Source organism: Gopherus evgoodei, chromosome 1, assembly GCF_007399415.2.
Source record: "Gopherus evgoodei ecotype Sinaloan lineage chromosome 1, rGopEvg1_v1.p, whole genome shotgun sequence".
Lineage (NCBI taxonomy): Eukaryota > Metazoa > Chordata > Testudines > Testudinidae > Gopherus > Gopherus evgoodei.
Genome location: NC_044322.1, coordinates 164,857,759 through 164,881,519, shown reverse-complemented (window position 1 = coordinate 164,881,519; position 23,761 = coordinate 164,857,759). Strand labels below are relative to the sequence as shown.

General features: G+C 46.6%; 1 protein-coding gene across 12 annotated transcripts in view; it reads right to left on the bottom strand.

The window, feature by feature from the left end:
- The window catches only part of SETD4 (SET domain containing 4), a 47,009-nt gene that overhangs the window by 18,462 nt on the left and 4,786 nt on the right, over positions 1–23,761 (bottom strand). For 10 of the 12 annotated variants that reach the window (XM_030578229.1, XM_030578189.1, XM_030578203.1 and 7 more), the window contains 7 exons: positions 20,805–20,842; positions 20,056–20,144; positions 15,424–15,853; positions 13,512–13,686; positions 12,118–12,199; positions 11,334–11,414; positions 10,299–10,422 (listed from right to left, as the gene is read on the bottom strand). In XM_030578229.1, the coding sequence (XP_030434089.1) occupies positions 10,299–10,422; positions 11,334–11,414; positions 12,118–12,199; positions 13,512–13,686; positions 15,424–15,853; positions 20,056–20,144; positions 20,805–20,842 (1,019 nt within the window). Of the gene's footprint in view, positions 1–10,298; positions 10,423–11,333; positions 11,415–12,117; positions 12,200–13,511; positions 13,687–15,423; positions 15,854–20,055; positions 20,145–20,804; positions 20,843–21,113; positions 21,367–23,761 lie in introns of those variants that run through there. The other 2 variants (XM_030578246.1, XR_004002389.1) reach the window with 2 other exon arrangements.

The window sequence follows — 23,761 nt, the reverse complement described above, 5'->3', positions numbered from 1 at the left end:
CCAGAAGGTTCAGAAGAACCCTACAGACAGTAAGCAGATGTTCAGCAATCTGCTCCTTACAGTAGGTCAGAGATGGTGAGCCTAGTTATACTGTAGTCACTAATACTATTCAGCTACTCATAAAATTTCCACCGCAACTTCAATAACCACCCCATCCATCAAATGCTCTCTAAAACACAGCCACACCAGCATCAACTTTCTGGACACCACAATTAGGTTCCATAATTGACTTAGCTAGTTACTTCATGAATTAGCTCCCATGCTTGAGTTATGACAAAGTCAAGAACAGCCTCTGGAGAAAACGGTTACCCACCTTTTAGTAACTGTTGTTCTTCGAGATGTGTTGTTCATGTCCATTCAAAGTAGGTGTGCGCGCACCGCGTGCATGCCAGCAGGAAGATTTTCCCCTAGCAGTGCCAGGAGGGTCGGCCCTGGCGCCCCCTGGAGTGGCGACACTACAGCGCCCTATAAAGGGGCCCGCCGACCCTCCACCCCCTCAGTTCCTACTTGCCGGCACCCAACAGAGGGGCAGGAGGGTGGGTATTGGAATGGACATGAACAACACATCTCGAAGAACAACAGTTACTAAAAGGTGGGTAACCGTTTTTTCTTCTTCGAGTGGTTGTTCATGTCCATTCAAAGTAGATGACTCACAAGCCTACCCTTAGGTGATGGGGTGGGAGGTCTCTGCTGGCTCAAGCACTGCACGACCGAAGGTGGCATCATCCCTAGCCTGGTGCGTGATGGCATAGTGCTACGTGAACATGTGGATGGAAGACCACATGGCAGCTCTACAAATCTCCTGAGTTGGAATCTGAGCCAGGAACGCCGCGGAGGAGGCCTGCGCCCTGGTAGAGTGGGCCGTAATCAGAGGAATAGGGGCTCTAGCTATACGATAGCATTCCCGTATGCAGGCCACGATCCACGAAGAGATCCTCTGAGAGGAGACCGGGAGCCCCTTCACTCTATCCACCACCACGATTGAAGAGCTGGGTTGACCATCTAAACGGCTTTGTCCATTCAACATAGAAGGCTAGGGCCCTGCAGACATCCAGGGAATGCAGCCTCCGCTCCTTACTGGAACAGTGTGGCTTTGGATAAAACACCGGTAGGAAGATATCTTGTCCCATGTGGAATTGGTAGAAGACCTTGGGGAGGAAAGCCGGGTGAGGTCTAAGTTGGACCTTGTCCTTACAGAAGACAGTGTAAGGGGGTTCGGATGTCAGCGCCCTGAGCTCCGATACCTCCTGGCCGAGGTGATCGCTACAAGGAAAGCGACCTTGTATGACAGGTACAACAGAGAGCATGAAGCCAGGGGCTCGAAGGGAGGCCCCGTGAGGGCGGAGAGGACCAGGTTGAGGTCCCAGGTAGGAGCTGGTTGACGGACATGCGGAAACAGCCTGTCCATGCCGTTGAGGAAACGACCAACCAGCGGGTTTGCGAATGCCAAGGAGCCCATCTCTCCTGGGTGGAAAGCCAAGATGGCCGCTAAGTGAACTCGAACCGAGGAGAGAGAAAGGCCCAATTGTCTCAGGTGGAGCAGATAATCTAAGATAACAGGAATCGGGGCCCGCAATGGCTCCTGCCCTCGCTGACCGATGGATCAGATGGAGAAGCGTTTCCATTTGGCCAGGTAGGTGGCCCTGGTCAAAGGTTTTCTACTACCGAGCAGTACTTGTCTGACCTGTTGGGAGCATTGCATCTCCACCAGGTTCAACCATGGAGCATCCAGGCTGTGAGGTGGAGTGATTGTAAGTTTGGGTGGCAGAGGCAGCCCCGGATCTGCATGATCAGGTCCAGCAGCAGGGGCAGCATCAGGAGCGTTCGGGTGGACATGTGCAGGAGCGACGTGTACCAACATTGGCGCGGCCACGCCGGTGCTATCAGGATTACATGGGTGTGATCCCTGCAGATCTTGAGAATTACCCTGTGTATCAAGGGGATTGGAGAAAAGGCATAGAGCAGCCCTTCCCTCCACAACAGAAGGAAGGCGTCCGACAGAAACCCTGGGCTGTGGCCCCAGAGGGAGCAAAACCACCGATACTTCTTGTTTTCCTTTGAAGCAAACAGGTCTAACTGGGGATGACCCCAGAGTCGGAAGATTGAGTGGACTACATCCCAATGAAGGGACCACTCGTGACCCCGGAAAGAGCAGCTGAGGGCATCCGCCAGGCCGTTCTGTTCCCCCAGGAGGTAGAACACCATCAGGTGGGTAGCATTCTGAACGCAAAAGTCCCACAGCACGAGGGCTTCCCTGCACAGGGGAGAGGAGCATGCACCCCCGTTTGTTGATATACAAGACCACTGATGTGTTGTCCGTGAGGACTGAGACACATCTGCCCACCAGGTGAGATTGGAAAGTAAGACAATTAGGTGAACAGCTCTCAGCTCCCTGACGCTGATATGTAACTTGAGGTCCTCCTGTGACCACAAGCCCTGTGTCCTAAGATCCCCCAAGTGCGCTCCCCATCCCCGATCCGAGGCATCCATCACCAAGGAGTGGGAGGGTTGAGGGGTGGCGAAGGGAACACCCAAGCACACCTTCTGTGGGTTGAGCCACCATCGGAGAGAGCTCAGCACCACCTGGGGAAGAGTCACCACTGAGTCCAGGGGATCCCTGGCCGGGCGGTATACTATCACCAACCAGGATTGTAGTGGGCAAAGTCAGAGTCTGGCATGGCTCACCACATAGGTGCACACCGCCACATGGCCCAACAGCTTGAGGCAGTTTCTTGCCATGGTGATTGGGGCACATTGCAGACAGAGAATGATTTCGAACATGGACCGGAACCTGGACTCCAGAAGATACGCTCTGGCGTGGGTTGAGTCCAGAACCGCCCCTATAAATTCTATCCTTTGGGTAAGAGACAGGGTGGACTTGGTCTAAATTAAGAGGAGGCCAAGCTCGAGGAAGGTCCACCTGATGAAAAGCAGTTGAGCTTCCACCTGCTCCTTGGAGCAGCCATTTATAAGCCAATCGTCAGCCACGACAAACCAGAGGTACCGACGGTGTCAGGGGATTATGGCAATATGGAAATATGCGTCCTTTAAGTCGAGGGCAGCATACCAATCTCCTGGATCCAGGGAGGGAATAATCGAGGACAGGGAGACCATGCAGAACTTGAGCTTTTTCACAAACTTGTTCGGCCGCCACAAGTCCAGGATGAGTCTAAGGCCCCCTTTTGCCTTCGGTATTAGAAAATACCGAGAGTAAAAGCCTCTGCCCTTAAGCTCCTGAGGAACTTCCTCCACCGCCCCTGCTGTGAGGAGGGACCACACTTCCTGAATTAGAAGTTGCTCATGAGAGGGGTCCCTGAAGAGGGGAGGGGGGCTGGTGGGGCGGGAGGAAGGAGAACTGGATTGAATATCCCCTCTCTACCATGTGAAGCACCCAACTGTCCGACGTGACTCGGGACCAGGCATGGTACAAGGGGGACAGACGTGACCCAAAAGTAGGGAAAGAAGGATCCGGAGTCCTGATCGGTAGGCTGTTCTTGACCGTACCATTAAATAGGGGGCCTAGGTCCCGACGTCAGTCTTGGTTGGCCGGATGCCTGGCCAGAGGGGTGGCGTTGGTGCGCCTCCTGCCGTTCCTGCCACGTCTGCGCCCAACCTCTGGACGATTCTGAGGTTGGTAAGGGTGCGGGGCCGCTTGCAGCCTAAAGTGCCTACGTTGGGTTGCCAGGGTATGCAGGCCCAGCGAGTGAAGCGTAGCCCTCGAGTCCTTTAGGCTATGCAGGCCCCGGGTATGCAGGCCCAGCGAGTGAAGCGTAGCCCTCGAGTCCTTTAGGCTATGCAGACGCTTGTCCATTTTGTCCAAAAACAGCATCTGCCCTTCGAAGGGGAGGTCCTGGATAGTCTGCTGGACCTCATAGGGAAGGCCCGAGACCTGGAGCCAGGCTCCCCGCCTCATGATCAGGCCTTTTGCCATGGAGCATGAAGTCGAGAACAGTTAATATCTGAACTTACATAACTGAAATCTCCCACTGTCATCATTTTGTTACACTTGTCTGCCTCCGATTTCTTTCAACATTGTGTATTTGGTTTCCTTTTCCTGATCTCAAGGACAGTAGCATAGCCCTGATAATACATTTACATTCTTACAATTTGGAATTTGTATCCAACTGTGTAGTCCTGTCCCCTCTTAATTTTTTTCTAGCAAGGTTCAATGGAATCCCTTATATATAGCACTATTCCCCCACTTCTTCAGCCTAGTCTGTCTTTCCTGTATAGTTTGTAACAGGTATTACCATATCCCATTGGTTTTTAATCATTCCACCACATTTCTATAATACCTACTACATCAAGGTCCTTTTCCATTGCTAGGCACTCTAGTTAACTGTTTTCGGGCTGAAACCCCTTTTCTATACACCAAGTTCTCAACCACACACTGAGATTGGAAGGACTTCAAGGAATGCTCCCCTCCCCTGGATCTGGACCTACGCCTTCTACTTAGCAGTCTAAATTTAACTTCCAGGACTTCTCTTATATGGCTCCCTAGGTCATCAGTACCAATAAGTACCACCAACATAGGCTCCCCCCGGCATTCACCAGAAGTCCATCTAAAATCTTGTAATAGCCACCACCTTTGCAACTGGCAGGCAAGTCACCATGCTGTTCTCTCAGTAACCACATGCTTAACTGTCTATTCCTGATTATCTAATCCCATACCGCTGCCTTTAATTCTATCCCCTGAAGCAACCTCTTTGGTGCCTGAGGAATTGTTCATCTCCACTATCGCAGTGGGATGGAAATCCCATCTAAGGTGTATCCCTCCATTTCAGCTAGGTGCCCTTCCATCATAAGATTGGCTTCCTCAACTGGAAGATCAAGGAAGCCAGTTCTGAGGTGGAGCTTGCTCTACAAAGTCCCTATATGCCATGCCTAAAAATAATTCTGTCTCTGCTCCTCCAGTTCAGGCCTAAAGAAGCTGTACCTAGGCCCTGAGGGCCATGAGCTGCTTGAACTGTGTGCATACATTTTCTTTGCTGAGAATGTATTTTTATGACCATTTTCCATTATAATAGTCTTAACAGAAGTGTGTTTTGTTCTCAGGGGAATAGTGGTAGCTAAAATGAGCTCACAGGTAGTCATTTTATTTTACTGTATGCAATTATATATGGCACATAGGTCTATAGTAGCATAGACACTGAGTAGGTATTTTGATCTGTTGTATTTTTAAATGACCTTTATATTAACAAGAGCTCAAAAGCAGCTTTGTCAATAGGACATTGGCAGTGCAAGACACCCTTTCATACATTCGCCCAGTCTAGCCACAGGGTGACAGTTCAGTCATTTTTTCTGTGTGTTGTGAGGCCCTAAGCAACACTGAGGAAGTGCGCACATGAGATACATGAATAAGTCTGGGCACTGACAATGTTATCAGTCAAAGGGCAGTGGGCTACCAGTCATATCCAGGGAAGTGGCTGGGCCTTAACTGCCTGAGAACCATTGTGACACAATGACTGTTAACCCAGATAAGGTTTTGGGGGAAAGTACGTGGATTTGTAGTTTAAGATAGATGTGGCAACAACACTGCTCGCAGGAAGGAAGGCCTCAAAAGCGAACCAAAAGTTAAGCCTGACCACCCTCAACAAAGATTGGACAACGCAGTAGTAGGGGTCACCAGTGTGGTTAGATGTTCAGCCGCATATGTGTGTGTTTTCTGCATGTTGCCCCAGCTCTGCACAGACAGCTGACACAGCAGACCTCGAACGAACTGCCCAGTGACCACAAGACCGTTAAGGTACAAAGACACCAGGCCAGATTTATTGTCGACAACACACGTTACTAGTATCCCGCAGCCTCTACCAGACCACTAATGCATGTATGTCCATAACAATGGACAGCTCAGTGAACGGCGGGACATTCCATTCCTCCCTAGGCCAGACAAAGATATTCCCTCTGAAATACATCTTTATACCCAGATACAAACAAGTCAGTACTGCCCCATAGTTAGTTACTGCCCCCTGACATGGCTAGTTATCACCCATCACCTTGTACATTTTGGTTTAATCAATACATCTCTATTACATACTGTCATCTTGACCTTATCTTTTGGGGGTGGGGGAGAGGGTCAGTATGTTGCTGTTATTCTTGGGGAATGTTTTTGTACCATCCTTCATATCAGAATATTCCAGTACCACTTGATATCGGGGTGTGTTTGCGTGAGTACTCTGTGCTTAGCATTTCTTAGAAATGTGTATTTTTGCAATATTAGCCCTGTTCTTGCCAGATTCTGTAAGCAGGTCCCACCTCATACCAGGTCTCTAACACAAGGGCTTATGTCTCAAGCTCTCTTACTACTACAAGAGATATGGAACCTGTGGTCTCCCATTTGCTCATAAAAAATCGCTGGGAGGTACTGTGACACATTACAAAGCTTAAAAAGCCAAGTGTGCTGCTTCATGGGTCACCACAAAGACACCCAGATGGCTAATACCCTACTTTCCCTAGGCCAGTCCCCAGGAAAGAGGAGAGAGATTCTCATAGACCAGCCAACTGACCAGAGGATGACACATGTTATCTTAAGATATCGGAGCCAAAAGACATCTCGTTCCCCAAACTGCAGTTCCTGACTGATTCTGAAGCTCCACAGTCTAAGCAAGCCGAAGAGTAGATCCTTTAGGCATTTTTCTCTTTTGAATTATTTCCTAAGACAACTGAGGGGATGCCTGCAACTAATAGACTTTTCCTAACTGTTTGTTGGGGGGCAGGGGCAGGAGGAGAACATTAGTAGTAGAAGTAGGCCATGTCTACATCTAAAATTTTGCAGCGCTGGTTGTTACAGCTGTATTAGTACAGCTGTATAGGGCCAGCGCTGCAGAGTGGCCACACTTACAGCAACCAGCGCTGCAAGTGGTGTTAGATGTGGCCACACTGCAGCGCTGTTGGGCGGCTTCAAGGGGGGTTCCGGGACCGAGAGAGCAAACCGGGAAAGGAAACCAGCTTCGCCGCGGTTTGCTCTCTCGGTCCCGGAGCCAGCCAGCAAACCGCAGGGAAGGAGACCTGCTTGCTCGGGGTTCCGGGACCGAGAGAGCAAACCGGGAACGCCGCGGTTTGCTCTCTCGGTCCCGGAGCCAGCCAGCAAACCGCAGGGAAGGAGACCTGCTTGCTCGGGGTTCCGGGACCGAGAGAGCAAACCGGGAACGCCGCGGTTTGCTCTCTCGGTCCCGGAGCCGGCCAGCAAACCGCGGGGAAGGAGACCTGCTTGCTCGGGGTTCCGGGACCGAGAGAGCAAACCGGGAACGCCGCGGTTTGCTCTCTCGGTCCCGGAGCCGGCCAGCAAACCGCGGGGAAGGAGACCTGCTTGCTCGGGGTTCCGGGACCGAGAGAGCAAACCGCGGCGTTCCCGGTTTGCTCTCTCGGTCCCGGAACCCCGAGCAAGCAGGTCTCCTTCCCCGCGGTTTGCTGGCCGGCTCCGGGACCGAGAGAGCAAACCGCGGCGTTCCCGGTTTGCTCTCTCGGTCCCGGAACCCCGAGCAAGCAGGTCTCCTTCCCCGCGGTTTGCTGGCCGGCTCCGGGACCGAGAGAGCAAACCGCGGCGTTCCCGGTTTGCTCTCTCGGTCCCGGAACCCCGAGCAAGCAGGTCTCCTTCCCCGCGGTTTGCTGGCCGGCTCCGGGACCGAGAGAGCAAACCGCGGCGTTCCCGGTTTGCTCTCTCGGTCCCGGAACCCCGAGCAAGCAGGTCTCCTTCCCCGCGGTTTGCTGGCCGGCTCCGGGACCGAGAGAGCAAACCGCGGCGTTCCCGGTTTGCTCTCTCGGTCCCGGAACCCCGAGCAAGCAGGTCTCCTTCCCCGCGGTTTGCTGGCCGGCTCCGGGACCGAGAGAGCAAACCGCGGCGTTCCCGGTTTGCTCTCTCGGTCCCGGAACCCCGAGCAAGCAGGTCTCCTTCCCCGCGGTTTGCTGGCCGGCTCCGGGACCGAGAGAGCAAACCGCGGCGTTCCCGGTTTGCTCTCTCGGTCCCGGAACCCCGAGCAAGCAGGTCTCCTTCCCCGCGGTTTGCTGGCTGGCTCCGGGACCGAGAGAGCAAACCGCGGCGTTCCCGGTTTGCTCTCTCGGTCCCGGAACCCCGAGCAAGCAGGTCTCCTTCCCTGCGGTTTGCTGGCTGGCTCCGGGACCGAGAGGGCAAACCGGGAAAGGAAACCAGCTTGATTACCAGAGGCTTCCTCCTTCCACGGAGGTCAAGAAAAGCGCTGGTGAGTGTCTACATTGCATTACCAGCGCTGGATCACCAGCGCTGGATCCTCTACACCCGAGACAAAACGGGAGTACGGCCAGCGCTGCAAAGAGGGAGTTGCAGCGCTGGTGATGCCCTGCAGATGTGGACACTCTCAAAGTTGCAGCGCTGTAACTCCCTCACCAGCGCTGCAACTTTCTGATGTAGACAAGCCCGTAGAATCACATACAGGTAAATCCAGATAAGAAAACCATAAATTGACTCAGACTAACCTAAATTCTAAGCAAAAGGGGTCACCCTGGGTCTTTAGAGGGGTTAGCATAAACCATTCTGCTGGAGAGAGGAATCTTGAGCAGCTAATTCCACTGTACTGAATGTAGAGAGGTGGGAGTGGGCGTGGGAAGGGACACAGATGCTACGTCCACACAACAGTGGCACAGCGCCGCAGCTGTACCACTATAGCACCATACAATTTGACTACAGATCATGTTCCCACAATGATTTGATTAGTTGAACATAAGAATGGCCATACAACCAACGGTCCTGCTAGCCCACCATCCTGTCTTTTGACAATGCCAGGTGATTCAGAGGGAATGAACAGAACAGGGCAATCATCGTGTGATGCGTCCCATTGTTCAACCCCAGCTTCTGCCAGTCAGAGCATGGGGTTGTATCCCTGACCATCTGGACAAATAGCCATTGATGGACCTATCCTCCATGAAATTTATCTAGTTCTTTTTTTAACCCAGTTATAATTTTGGCCTTCACAACATCCCCTGACAAAGAATTCCACAGGTTGCCTGTGTGTTGTCTGAAGAAATATTTCCTTTTGTTTGTTTTAAATCTGCTGCCTATTAATTTAATTTTGTGACCCTGGTTCTTGTGTTATGCAAAGGATTAAGTAACACTTCCTTATTTACTTTCTCCACACTATTCATAACCATATCCCCCCTTAGTCATCTCTTTTCCAAGCTGAACTCAGTCCCAGTCTTTTTTTCTTTTTTTCTTTTTTTTTTGGCTGATCCTCAATCTATTTTCTTGTCAGGTTATTGATGTCAATTTATGCTATTATTATTCCCTTGATTAATTCATCCGATCTCCAGTGTAACCTCAATTTTATTATCACATTGTTTTAGGGAAATGCAGTAAGTCAGCTAGCTTTGTATTTGCTTATTTATTTTCTCACTTAATTCATAAAAAGTACATCTAATTGGTTTTCCCCACATCACATCAGATGGCCATGAGGTACACAACCCCAGATAAATGGCCACTATGCTTCTCCTGAGTTAAAGCCTATTACCACTGCAATAAGATTACTGCATGCATTTTTAAAGAAAATTATTGTAACCGTTGGGCCATTTTCTGATCTCAGTTATACTGGCGTAAATCCAAGGCGCTTTTTTCATTTGCCACCTTTTTATGCTTTACCAAGAGTTTCTAATCCAAAACCCACTTGAATTAAATGGAAATATCCCAGTGATTTAAGGTCCATGTGTGTAATATATATCAAGATATTCCCAAGAAAGTGACAGCCCTCCAACTCCCCCAAAGCAGGACAAATCCTAAACTAAGATACGCTTACTGCACCAGGAGCTGATCCCAGTTATATTGGTGTAAATCTGGAGTATATTATGCCTGAAGCACACTATGAATAGAAAACCAAAAAGTACCCTGCCCTCAAAAATAAGGACTTAGCTAACGCCTGAAATAAACTGATAATTGTAGGTCAAACCATTGCCTGTGAAACACACAGCCAGATGCTACCCTCATTTACATCCCTGAAGTCAATGTTGTTACTACCAATTTATGCTAAGTTGTCTATGCAGTACTGTAGTCTGCACTAGAGGGGTGCAAATTTTAGTCTGCACTAGTTTGTTGCGCACTAACTGATCTGTGTTGGTACACACTAAAAGTTCCCTAGCATGCGTTCACATAGTCCTATTTCAAACAGTAGTATATTAACATACACAGGAACTTTTAGTGCACATCAGCAGAGTCCTGTTAGTGCACAACATGCTACTGGGGACTAAAAATTACAGCCCTCTATTGCAGACTACAGCACCACATAGACAAGCCCCTTGGGGGCGTCTGCCCCATTGTATTCTTCTAGCCAAGTTACCTGGTAAAGGACCTGCTGTGTCTCCTCTATTAAAGAAAAGCATATTTTTGCCGCTATGTTCAAACTCCTCTCTTCATTTCTGGCTGAAATTATATCACCAAGCAGGACTTTCTTCCAGTAGGTACTATAAGCAAAAAATACATTTGACAAGTGATGATTTGTTGCATTCCCCAGCCAGAAGTTAAACTGAAGTTATACCACAACATAAATAAAATAAATAAAACCCTGATAAATAACTAAGTCAAAGTTAATACACACAAATAAATAAATAAATAAATAAATAAATAAATAAATAAAATAGACCCACAGCACTCAGATACCACAATGATGTGCATGTTTAAGCCGTTGAGTAGAACAGCACAGACATTGCATGGTACGGAAGACTGATGGGTCTCAGTATCTTTCAGTTACTTTAACGTGTTCTGTCCAGGACTAAATCCTCACAGTATAGATGAATGTAAATATTTTTCCTTTTAATTTTAAAACATATTTGATAACTGACAAAGCTCATGTACCCATTTGTAAACAATGCCAAGATTTTGAAGGCCAAATTCACTGCTGAAATAAGCACGATTAATTTTGTGACATCAGTGCTGAACCTTTGTACTTCAGCGATGAACTTGGCCCTGACCTGTCAACAGTAGTCCCTGAAATGTACTTTTCAGAGAAATCAAACTGATGTCTGAGTTCATGGGACCCATGAAAGTGACAAATGTAAGAAACAGAAACTGAACATTAAAGCAATATCCAATTCTTGGAGTAGGAAGGGAACACAACAGAATGCTTGGTGTTTAACTCAATAGAGTTGTCATATATGCAACAAGCAGATAACGACTTTTAAATTATATATTGTTCCAAATCCTTCTTGCCTTACACATGTGAGTAGTCTTACTGAAGTTCGAGATAATCACACAAGTATGTCCAACGTTACCATTTCTACACCTCAGTTAGTGCGAGAAGACAGATTAGAAGGATAGGAGAGGCATTATTTTCTAAATAAATGACCACATTTCTGTAAGTGTATTTGAAACTTACAATTCATCTGCTCCAAGACATAACAACTTGAGAGCTGTGAGGAGTCTCCATGATGGCCCATCCCTTCCAAACGTCAAATTTCTAAAAGTGTCAAAAATTACCAAAAGGTAGAAAGCATCAGCTCATTACACAGTTTGTGATCTTCACACTAACAGTAACTGTGGCAACAAAACATCTACCTAGTGGTAGCCTCCTCCCACCCTAGGACACAGTTAAGGAGAAGCAGCAAAGAGTCCTGTGACATCTTAGAGACTAACAGACGTATTGGAGCATGAGCTTTCATGGGTGAATATCCACTTCATCGGATGCATGTCGACGTGCATCCGACGAAGTGGGTATTCACCCACGAAAGCTCATGCTCCAATACATCTGTTAGTCTATAAGGTGCCACAGACTCTTTGCTGCTTTTATAGATCCAGACTAACATGGCTACCCCTCTGATAGTTAAAGAGAAGCAGATCCATAGTCCATGTGTGAACTACACTGTAGCACCTAGGGGGAAGGATTCTCCCCAGCTCCCTTTGCTCTGCTGCTTCCCACAGCCTTAGAACAGGGTGGTCCAGATTGTCTTGTGCTGACCCCTAACCCTGATCCTTAGCTTTCATATTGTCTTTTATTCACTTAAACTCTCTTCCATTGTCAAGGAGCTAAACAGAATACCTATATTTTTATAAACCAATTTTTTTGGAAGTTTAAAAAAAAAACAACACCATCTGAACTTTTATTTCAGTTTTGTTGTAACTATTTTCTTGAATGGAAACCAGGGTTTTAAAGAGATACCTACTCTAACAAGTTATGATTCCTTAGAATGGAAAGCTTCATATTTCTCTGCTTGTCTGCTGAAAATAGATGTTTAAGAAGGATATCTGCAAAATACATATTTAAAGATCCTTAAGCAAACAGTTAACACTGAAAACAAGCTAACTTGAACTGTATTTTCTTATATTTTAACTATAATTAAACTTCCAACTGAACAGTACACAAAAACCAGCTCAGATAATGTCAAAACTTTAATGACCGTTACCTTGAGTTGAAGAACCCCTCTAAAGAGCACTCAGGAACTTGCAGGATTGAACCCAGAGAGTGAGTTAATTCTGGCATTTCCTAACTTTCGTGTACTTGACTTGGCAACCTTAATAATGTTCTTTTAACACAATTTTTGACATACAGTCAGTTCTAAAGCACCAAGAGCCAGATGCTCAGCTGGTAAATCAATGTAACTGCACTGAAGTAAATGCAGCTGATTTATACAAGCTGCAAATGTGACTTTAAACAGCCTCAATGCTTTATAATAAAAATATAACTTGCCTACTGCATATTCAAATCCAAACAGCAGTCTCTCTCTCTTCACATGCCTATATAAGCAACCAAGCCCCACTGACAAAAAACAAAACAAAAAAAATCCACTTTCCAAGCTATTTTTTGGCTCCCCATCAGCTTGTTGGCCAACTCATAACCAAGTCTTCACCACACAATTATTAATTTTCTATAACAATGACTGGGCTGCCTAATAGCATGGGTTTCTCTTATTGTGGTCTCAGTTCAGTAAAGTGCTTAAGCACATGCTTAACACTAAGTTTAGCAGAATTGGGGCCTCTAAGACATGTGAGCATCCTCTCTATGAAATATTTAGTGTGATACAGATGCACACACGCACACATTTGAGAGACGGTAGTTTGCAAAAATCTCCCAGCATTTCCAGTTCCATCCTTAAATTATTCTCTAAAGCCACAATTTTGCAAACATTTAAGCACGTGCCTGAATTTTACTCGCATAAGCAGTCCCATTGAAGCTAGTGTTGCTACTCCTGTGCTTAGAGTTAACCAAACACGTAAGAGTTTTCAGAGCAAAGCTAACTACGTTTCATACAAATGAAATGTGAGCAAATCCAAAAAAATGACAGCCACTTAACACAAACACACACAGTCACATTCTTTTAGTTAAAAATCCCTATTAGGTGTAGTTCAAAAAGGCAAAAATGGAACCAACTCAACCCTATATTTCACTTTAATGCTGCTAACAAACCCTAAAGTGATCATACTGGCAACAGCCTAGTGCAGAGTGAAACTATGTAAGCTTCCTCACTGCCCCTCAATTACCGTATTTACCCAGATGAAGACATAAAGCTGCCTGGCTCCCTAGTATGTCATATTTTAATGTCAAGATCAAGCTACCAACCTGCTGAGACATAAACCCCACTCTGTGGGTTGTTGATGGCAACGAATCCATATTCTAGCAGAAGTCGCTGGTTATCATGAGGGCCGTAACAAATAAACAGTTCTTCATGTCTTCTGCAATGTGAATCTGTCCTGATTTCATAACATCTCGTCTGCTCATTAAATGCAGCTTTTACCTTTGAGAAATTTTAAAAAGACATTTCTTCTATGGCAACGGGGGAAAAAACCTAGAATGATAAAGACCAGTAATATTTCCTTACTGTGGCAAAAGGGTATAAACATCTAGGACTCAATGAAATATGTAAAGTGATTTTGAAGAGGGATTATCTTTGTTGCACTTCGGACCTTATCTGAAGAAAGAGGAAAAATTCTCTAAAATACTAAAACAGAACAAACAAAAAACCCTTGGGTTCAAGGCTGTGCTGCCTCCAGGAGGCAGAGCACAGAAGTGGAAGCTACCATAACTCTGGGCTGTCACGTGAGTCAGTGTGGTCCCTGGCATAAATCAGAGCATCTTTATAGGCAGCCCTGATGAGGCTCCCATAGGCTGCTTGAAGCCTAGTACCAAGCACTATGGAAACCACACGCCCCCTGCACTGCATCTTGTGAGGGGGTAATACAGAGCTACTTACAGGGGCCCTCTGCTGGGGACAATTCTCCCCAAGCCATTTCTGGGCACATGGGCCAAAAGCATAAGCATGTGACTCATTGGCTGGTATACCCTCTAGTGGCTGGGGCATGAGGTAAAGGCTTTCCTCCTTTAGCGCCCCCTGCTGACAGACATTCCACCCCTACTGGGGTCTGCTTCTTCATGCCATTCAGCCCCCCTCCTTCCAGCTTATGTAGAGTGGCACCCCTTCCAGGGTAAACCAGCTAGTGGTCCTTCAACTTCATGTTGGACAGTTGGTCTGAGTCCAGACTCACCAGTCCTCATCTCTAGTATCAGGGGAGTTCAGTAGTCTTTACTCTTTGGGGAGAGAGGGGCAGCATCCCTCTTCCTTGGTGAGCTGGTAGAACTCAGGCCCTCTCACTCCACTCAGTCCAGACCAAGGACCCTCATTACACAGTCAAGGCCCTTGTTGTCTCCTGGGCCACTTCTTACCTTATCCTGTCTTGGGCCTTTATCTCAGCCTCTTCCCAGGCTCCCAGCATATCAGCTCCACTCTAAGCCACTTCCCAAAAGGTCACTGCAAGGCTCCTTAGCACTTTCTGCTACATAGCTGGGTCTGCTGCGGAGGGGTTTTCCTCCACTCCCCTGGCAGGGCAGTCCCTGACTCAGCAGGAGTCTTCTTGTTCCTTGCAGGGCCTTCCACCACTGGAGAGAAACCTGGGTGGACTCACCTTCTGCCATTTTCTTTCCCAACTGCCTGAGTATCCCCACTGCAGAGGTACCTTCCTTCAGGGAGGCTTTGTCCACCAGCAACCCTACTTAGCTCCCTGACTCCAGCCAGGCTTCTCTCACTGCTTGAGAGCCAGAAATCTGCTCTCCTTCCTGTTCAGCACTTTTAACTTCTCCTTCAGGTCTGACACATGCTGAAGGTGTAGGTGGGGTGAGGCCGATTGTGCCCACAGGCTTTCATTAATCCCTTCAGGCTGAGTGTGGGGTTGCTACACCTCATCATACCAGGGTACTGGGGGCGGGCAGAGGCACAGAATCCTTTCCCAATCCTTATTTTGCCACTTGATTCATAAAATCAATTCTATTTGTTATTTCACGCTGGGTTACATGATGTTTTAGTGGTGTATCTACTGAGCCTATAACTGTCCTACAAACAATACACTATACACACCAGTCATGACCTTTCAGTGGGATGCTGTGTTCCTAATTCATCAGAGACAAGAATGTGGATTCTGCACAGAGTCTGTGCATTGTACATCATAAAAACTATGGTTATGTTTTTCCAGCTTCTTACCTGAACATTTGGACTGTGGTTTAGCAGATCTAAATAAGGCGCTAGTGCATAAACATCTGGCTCTTTAGAGAAACATTCCCTCTGTGAATGCTTCATGTACACTGTTCTAGTATTAACGGTGCACCAAGCCCATTGCAGGGCATCGTAGTTAAAAACAGTTGCTACATTCTCAGTAAACAAAGACTGCAGAGAAGAGAAAAAAGACTTGGAAGAGGTATACAGTTCCTGGACCACTGTTCTTTGCTCCTGAGCCTTCCTTCTTATGGGCTCAGGAAGAAGTCTCACTACTTCTTGATCCAAACAAACAGGGCACGTAAAGGTCTTCGGTAAAACATCAAGATAAGGCTTCCACACAGATTGCTCACCAGCATATTTCTCTGCTATTAAAAATGTGCACAGTGCTACCAAAGGAGATATGGGAGGCTTCCACCTATTAAAAACATAACAGATACACAGAAGTGAGATGGATAAAATACAACCACACATATCCTTTTTAATACTTGGAGATTATAAATAAGTATTTTAAACTTCTTTGTAGTTCACCTGCAAATGTTTTTTCATTATTTTGAAGTGTTTTTAAATTTATTTTACTGACAAGCTGTTAAAAACTAGCTGGTAAAACACTGGATTTTGCTTAAACAAAAATATAAAAATAGTCTTCTATACTCTACATCACCTTTTGTTATGAATTTGCTGAAAGGGTGCATTCATATAGCACCTTGTGGTCTCATATTTGCAGGGCCGGTGCAACCATTTAGGCGACCTAGGCGGTTGCCTAGGGCACTAGGATTTGGGGGGCAACATTTTCTTCAGCAGCGACCGCGGCGGCCGGATCTTCGGCCGCCCCGGTCGCTGCTGGCATTTAGGCAGAAGGAGCTGGGGCAGGGGAGCGCTGGGAGGAGCACCTGCAGCAAGTGGGGTGGGGGGCAGCACGCAGGGGAACTCCCCCCCTCCGTTCACCCCTGCCCCGCCTCCTCCCTGACCACGCCGTGGCCGCTTCACTTCTCCCACCTCCCAGGCTTGTGGCGCCAATCAGCTTAGGCGCCACAAGCCTGGGAGGCTGGAGAAGTGAAGCAGCGACGGTGTACTCAGGGTGCTCGTGCACGGAGCAGGGGTGAGCTGCCGCAAGGGGGGGCACCTCAGGGCAGAGGAGGGGAAGGGAGCCTCAGGGCAGGGGCGCAAGGTGGAAGTTTCGCCACTGGCCCTGCATATTTGAATTCCTTTCTTTTAGGGCATGCCCATTTAATAAGTCAAACAAATCATTTACAATTCCATTTAAATAAGGGCCCCATCCTGCAAAACCTTACTCATTTGAGCAATCCACATGCATCCAAGTAGTCTTGTTGAGACCAATGGGAATACATTGTAACGCTTCTCAACTCACCCAGAGCTTTGAGTCACCTTGTAACCACCTGCCGCCAGCACGAAGGAGTCTTGCCTGTGCTTAACTGGGTGTCAGCTTTCTAACACAACCAGCCCATCATTATAGCTATATTATAATGGGCTATATTAGCCCTTCCTTTGCCCTGCAGTTTCACAATAGATGCACCCCAGGCCTTGTGTCCCTTCAAAGTGTCACCTTGTGGTATCTAGCCCCTGATCACTGCACTCTCACAGAAATACCAGATTTTCTGTTCCCAAAGGAACAGTGTACCACTGTACTAAATAGTAATAAGTCACCAGGACCAGATGGTATTCACTCAAGAGTTCTGAAGGAACTCAGATGTGAAATCGCAGAACTACTAACTGTAGTCTGTAACCTACTATTTAAATCAGCTTCTGTACCAAAATGACTGGAGGGTAGCTAATATGATGCCAATTTTTTAAAAGGGTTCCACACGTTACCCCAGCAATTACAGGCCGGTAAGCCTGACTTCAGTACCGGGCAAACTGGTTGAAACTATGTAAAGAACAAAATTGTCAGACACATACATGAACATAATTTGTTTGGAAAGGGAAATCATGCCTTACCAACTACCAGAATTCTTTGAAGGGGTAAACAAGCATGTGGACAAGGGGGATCCACTGGATATAGTGTACTTAGATTTTCAGAAAGCCTTTGACAAGGTCGTTCACTAAAAGCTCTTAATCAAAGTAAGCTGTCATGGGATAAGAGGGAAGGTCCTCTAGCGATTGGTAACTGGTTAAACAGTAGGAAACAAAGAGTAGGAATAAATGGTTAGTTTTCAGCATGAAGAAAGGCAAATAGTAATGTCCCCCAGGGGTCTGTACTGGGACCAGTCCTATTCAACATAATCATAAACGATCTGGAAAAAAGGGGTAAACAGTGAGGTGGCAAAATTTGCAGATGATACAAAACTACTCAAGATAGTTAAATCCCAGGCAGATTGCAAAGAGCTACAAAAGGATCTCTCAAAACTGTGGGATTGTGTAATAAAATGGCAGATGAAATTCAATGTCGATAAATGCAAAGTAATGCACATTGGAAAACATAATCCCAACTATATATATAAAATGATGGGTCTAAATTAGCTGTTACCACTCAAGAAAGAGATCTTGGAGTCATTGTGGCTAGTTCTCTGAAATCATCCACTCAATGTGCAGCAGCAGTCAAAGAGGCAAACAGAATGTTGGGAATCATTTAAAAAAGGGATAGATAATAAGCCAGAAAATATCATATTGCCTCTATATAAATCCATAGTACGCCCACATCTTGAATACTGTGTGCAGCTGTGCTCAGCCCATCTCAAAAAAAGATATATTGTAACTGGAACAGGTTCAGAAAGGGCAACAAAAATTATTAGGGTTATGGAGCAGCTTCCATATGAGGAGAGATTAAAAAGATTGGAACTTTTCAGCTTGGAAAAGAGACAACTAAGGGAGGATATGATAGAGGTCTATAAAATCATGACTGGTGTGGAGAAAGTATATAAGGAAGTGTTATTTACTCCTCATAATACAAGAACTAGGGGTCACCAAATGAAATTAATAGGAGGTAGGTTTAAAACAAATCAAATGAAGTATTTTTTCCACACAGCGCACACTTAGTCTGTGGAACTCTTTGCCAGAGGATGTTGTGAAGGCCAAGCCTATAACAGGGTTCAAAAAAGAACTAGATACGTCCATGGAGGATAGGTCCATCAACGGCTATTAGCCTGGATGGGCAGGGATTAGCCTGGATGGGCAGGGATGGTGTCTCTAGCCTCTGTTTGCCAGAAGCTGAGAACAGGCAACAGGGTATGGATCACTTGATGATTACCTGTTCTGTTCATTCCCTCTGAAGCACCTGGCCACTGTCAGAAGAGGGGATACCAGGCTAGATGGATCTTTGGTCTGAGCCAATAGGGCCTTCCTATGTTCTTACCACGGTTTAGAAGTTATACCTTAGACTATCGTTCCCCTGTATTATGCACAGCACATGAGGTCAATTATGAAACAAAAGGAAAATGTATTTAAGAGGAGATTCAAATAAAAACCAGTGTGAGAAATGGGAACAAATGGTTACATACCTATAAAACAAAATCATAACATGCATTCTAAACCCTAAACTTGACTAAGTTTATCTTATCCAAAATTTCTTTCCAGAGTTTTCAACCAACCCTAGCAGAAATCCCTTTTTCATGAAGCAAACCCTGTCAGTTTACTTCCTAGATGAAGGAGGAGAGTGTACCTTCAAACCCTTAATTATACCCCCAACTAAGTTCTCTCTAAGCTGAATGGCTAAGCAGCAGCCCATTAAACACTGCACAGGCGTTCAGGACTCCAGCGGGGAGAGATACCTCTCCAGCAGGGAAAGCCACCCCTCCCTCCCCGCAGCAGCACCTGGGCTGAGGGAGAGAGCTGGGAGGAGTCCTTTCTCCCCACTGTAGCCTCAGGGCAGCCTGCACCCCAAACCCCTCATCCCCTGCCCCAAGCCCCTCATCCCCAGCTCCACCCCAGAGCCTGCCCCCCCAGCCGGAGCCTTCACTCCAACCTTCTGCCCCAGCCCTGAACCCCCTCCCACACTACAAACCCTTCGGCCCCACATCCACCACATGAACTTTGTTATGTGCACCAATATGGGGGTGATGTGTCATACACCACCTCCATATTGGTGCACATAACAAAATTCATTCTGCACATGGATGGGAAAAATTAGAGAGAACACTGCCCCAAAGTTCATTGTCCTTACTTGCAAACAGAGCTCTCCTCTGCTCATACACTTCTTCCTATACATTTCCTGTCTTTGAAGATTCCACAATCCTTCATTAGCACTCAGTTCAGACTGTAAATGGATGCCCATTTTGAATCAAACATTTCTTGCCAGAAAGAAAACCTGCTTTTCACCTTTCTAGTTATCAGTCCCTAGTCACAGACCTTAAGGATTGAATTTTCAGTGTATATATAACTCCTTATACAACATCCGCACACACATTTTGCAATGATTATGATGACCAATGTGACACAAGCTTCCAGTAGAGACCTTACATGACATTATTTGGTGAACCCACAGGATCCCTGTACCTCTTGCCATTTAGCATCCAGAGTTTCTTGGGACACACATGTAAATTAGGCTTTACAGGTTGAGGTCCTAACACAAATTCAAATGAATAATCTAACAGTTTGCGAGCACCCTATTAACACCAACAGAGGAATTTCTTAAGAGATTATGTTTCCCTCCTCCACACTTACTTTGCAATGTTTTCCCCAAGGTAGCTACTAAGGACAGTACCAGTGGTGAGCAAGCATTTCTCCGGCAACGAAATAATCAGTTCCCCTGCCTTTGAGAAAAATCAAATAGACTAAAAGTCAGATTGAAAATGACCCATGGATGCACAGTTCATAAGTGTAGAGAAATGTCCCACAGCACACCAGAGCCAGGAGACAAACAGATACAACCACAGCCTCAGCAGGGATCATTATAGTTGTAAAATTCTGGTGGTCTAGCAATGTAGGAAGTTAGTGCAGTATGTGGCAGGATGTCCTGACAGAGGATAAACAGTTTCTGGGTAGGCTGGCAACTGGCTGAGAAGCATCACCTTTCCCCTTGAACAGAATACACCACAATTGGAGTGAGACCCCTTTGACAGGGGAATTTTCTACTGGGCATTTACACCCAGATGATAGCTCCTTTGTGCCCCTTTCAAACAGGACTACATTAACACAAACTAGGTACCTTTTCGTTCATGCCTGCAGTGTCCACACAGGACAATTAAAGCACAACATTTTGGTGCCCTCAATTCATACCCCAGATTACAGGTAGCCTTATATTAGCATGGGAGATTCCAACTCCTGATTATAAACTATATCATCTTAGACTCCCCTCTAGACTTTTAGGCTCTCCCTGGAGCAATTTTGATTAGGGCCCAGAATGTCTCCAGATGCTCCTGCAGTACATGTAATAAAAGCCATATAACAAAACAAAACAAAAAAATACTAACCTGAAAGGCTTTTGTGGTCATTAGACCTCTTCCCGTATCTGAAATAGCAGGAACAAAAAGAATGATTATAAACACAGTACACAATCTTAAGACTTCTTCATAAGACTACAACAAACCACTATGAATTAAAACTGGCCTGAAAAAGGAAACATCATGAAAATGAACATATTTTTTATATAACATAAAAACCATTTTTAAAAGTCCCCCATGGACTAGATGAAGCTTATGCATGGATGCTAGCCCAGATACACAAAGGTATTTAGACACTTAACACCTATTGATTTAAATAGGAGAGAGGCACCTAATTACCTTTGAAGATATGGGCTCTTATTTCTCTCTCTCTCTCCCTCCTTCTTCCTCTAGCTTCAGTCTATTCTCTGCTGTCTCCCACATTCTTATCACTGATGAAAGCCTTCATCTCTGCAGCTCCTGTCATCTGAACAATCTTCCTGCGTTCCTCAGCTTCACTCATTTTTTTCCAAATCTTGGCTTAAAAAACACTTTTTTTTCCTCCTCTGCTTGTGCTTCTCCCTCTTTGTTAGCAGGGCCGTCCTTAGGATTTATGGTGCCATAGGTGGGATTATTAAACTGGTGCCCCTGTGCCTGTCTTGTTCTTCGCAACACAAACATAAGCTTACAGTATTGGAAAACTTGCCACATGCATGTTACTAAAACCAGTTTAACTTAATTAAGCACACTGTAATGCTGATGGACTAGCACTAAAGAAGTAGCACTATAGAGAAAATTCTGATTTGACAGAATGATGCAAATAATAATTTTTTTAATTTGTCAACATTTTATTGTAAATTTATATGAAGAGCTATTGAAACAAGGATTAGTTTTTAATTAAAAGCAATATTTCTGGCTTTTTTGGCTGCAAAATCAGTAATAATGTCATCATATGACAAAGACAAAGTGACGTCTTGTTTGATTGCAAGAACAACAAGAGCAGTCAAGTGTTCCTGACTCATTGTAGAGCGGAGACAGTTTTTAATGAGCTTTAGTTTTGAGAAACTCCGTTCTCCTGATGCTACTGTTACAGGAATTGTCAGTAGAATATGAGTGGCAATGTAAACATTAGGATATATGTCAACAAGTTTGCTGGTATGAATAAACTGTACAATGTCCATCATCTATTTTGCATGTGGCAACAACTCAATTCTTCGTACAGTTCAAGTCCATTTAAATCAAAAGGATCACCGTGCTTCAGGAGGCTCTCTAGGTCAGGGGTCCCTAACGCGGTGCCCGCGTACTGGCCGGAGGACGAGCATCTGCCAAAATGCTGCTGAAATTCGGCGGCATTTCGTCGCTGACGCCTCTGGATGACACCGCTTGCCGCTGACAAGCAGCAGCATCCAGAAGCGTCGCCATCAAAATGCCGCCAAATTTTGGCAGCATTTCGGCATATGCTCGTCCGCCACCACGGTCCTTCATCTGGTGCCTGCCAGATGAAAAAGTTTGGGGACCACTGCTCTAGGTTCTTGCATTTTGTCATTAGTTGCTCTTGTTTTCCTAATTTCGTTGAATTTAGTCCCGCTGCCAGTTGAGTGAATGGAACCCCAGGCCCATAGTAGGTTGAGTGGCTCAGCCGGGGTCTCAGCCACCGACCTGCTCAGCCCGCTGCCAGCCTGGGGTTCCTCGGGGGTCCCCAGGCCAGCAGTGGGTGCTGAGTAGGGCCGGCGGCCAGGACCCCAGGTGGCAATGGGGCAGCAGCCGGAACCCCAGAGCAGCAGCGGGCTGAGCTGCTCAGCCCGCCACTGAGTGCCATCAAAAATCAGCTTGCGTGCCACCTTTGGCACATGTGCTGTAGGTTGCTGACCACTGCTCTATACGTTAGCAAGGAGATGAGCATATTACAGTTGTTGGAGGGCTCTATTTAGCAGTAACAGGGCTATAGGAAAGTCAGTCAACATTTTTTGTTTCTCTGATGAAAACTGGCCCACTCCCTTCCCCATACCAAACTTGTCACAAATAATTGTCAACAACTTAATTTTCTGTTTTTGGCTAAGATATTGATTTTTTAAAAAAAAAGTATTGAAATTGAATTCAGGATTGCTAGCAAGCATTTTTGACAAACAAAGTTGTTAAATGACAATCTAAATGGCAACACAGTACTGCTTTCATGCTTGGCAAACCCCCTAGTCTGCTGGTCCAACAACTGTAGTAAAGGAGGAGATAGGTAGAAAACTGCAAGACCCCAAAATCCACCTCTTGGGGTGCAGAGTGGCAACAGCAGCAGCAAACCCTCAGGTCCGATCACACACCAATGGGCACCACTGCCAGCCCAACGGACCATGGTGAAATTAGCACAGCATCTGATCTCAGGGACGGAGCACCCATGGAGCCACAGCAGCTCATCCTGCCCTGTGCAGCTCCCCCCCAAGATGAGATGGATCACTGTCAGCCCGGGGGAGAGAGGCACTCCCCAGCTAGGGTGACCAGATCCAGATGTCCTGATTTTGTAGGGCCAGTCCTGATATTTGGGGCTTTGTCTTATATAGGCACCAATTACCCCCACCAAGGGTGACCAGACAGCAAGTGTGAAAAATCAGGATGGAGACTGGGGGGGGGGGGGGCGAAATAGGAGCCTATATAAGAAAAAGACCCAAAAATTGGGACTGTCCCTATAAAAATGAGACATCTGCTCACCCTACCCCAAACCCCGTCCTGATTTTTCACACATGCTATCTGGCTATCCCCAGCCCAACCATGTGCAACCATTCCAATCCTGGCTGCCTGCCACAGAAGTGAGTTACTTTCACTTTCATTCCTCAGCAGGCAGCCAGCCAGCCTTCCCTCCCCCCGCAGCACCTCACCCAACCCAGCCCTGACGGAAGGGATGGGGGAGAGAGGGGTGCTCGGGGGGTGGAGGGGAGAAATGGGGGGGTGCTCCATGGGGCAGGAGGGAGAAGAATGGACGTTATAGGGGACGACAAAGGATACTGCCAGAGCCGCTA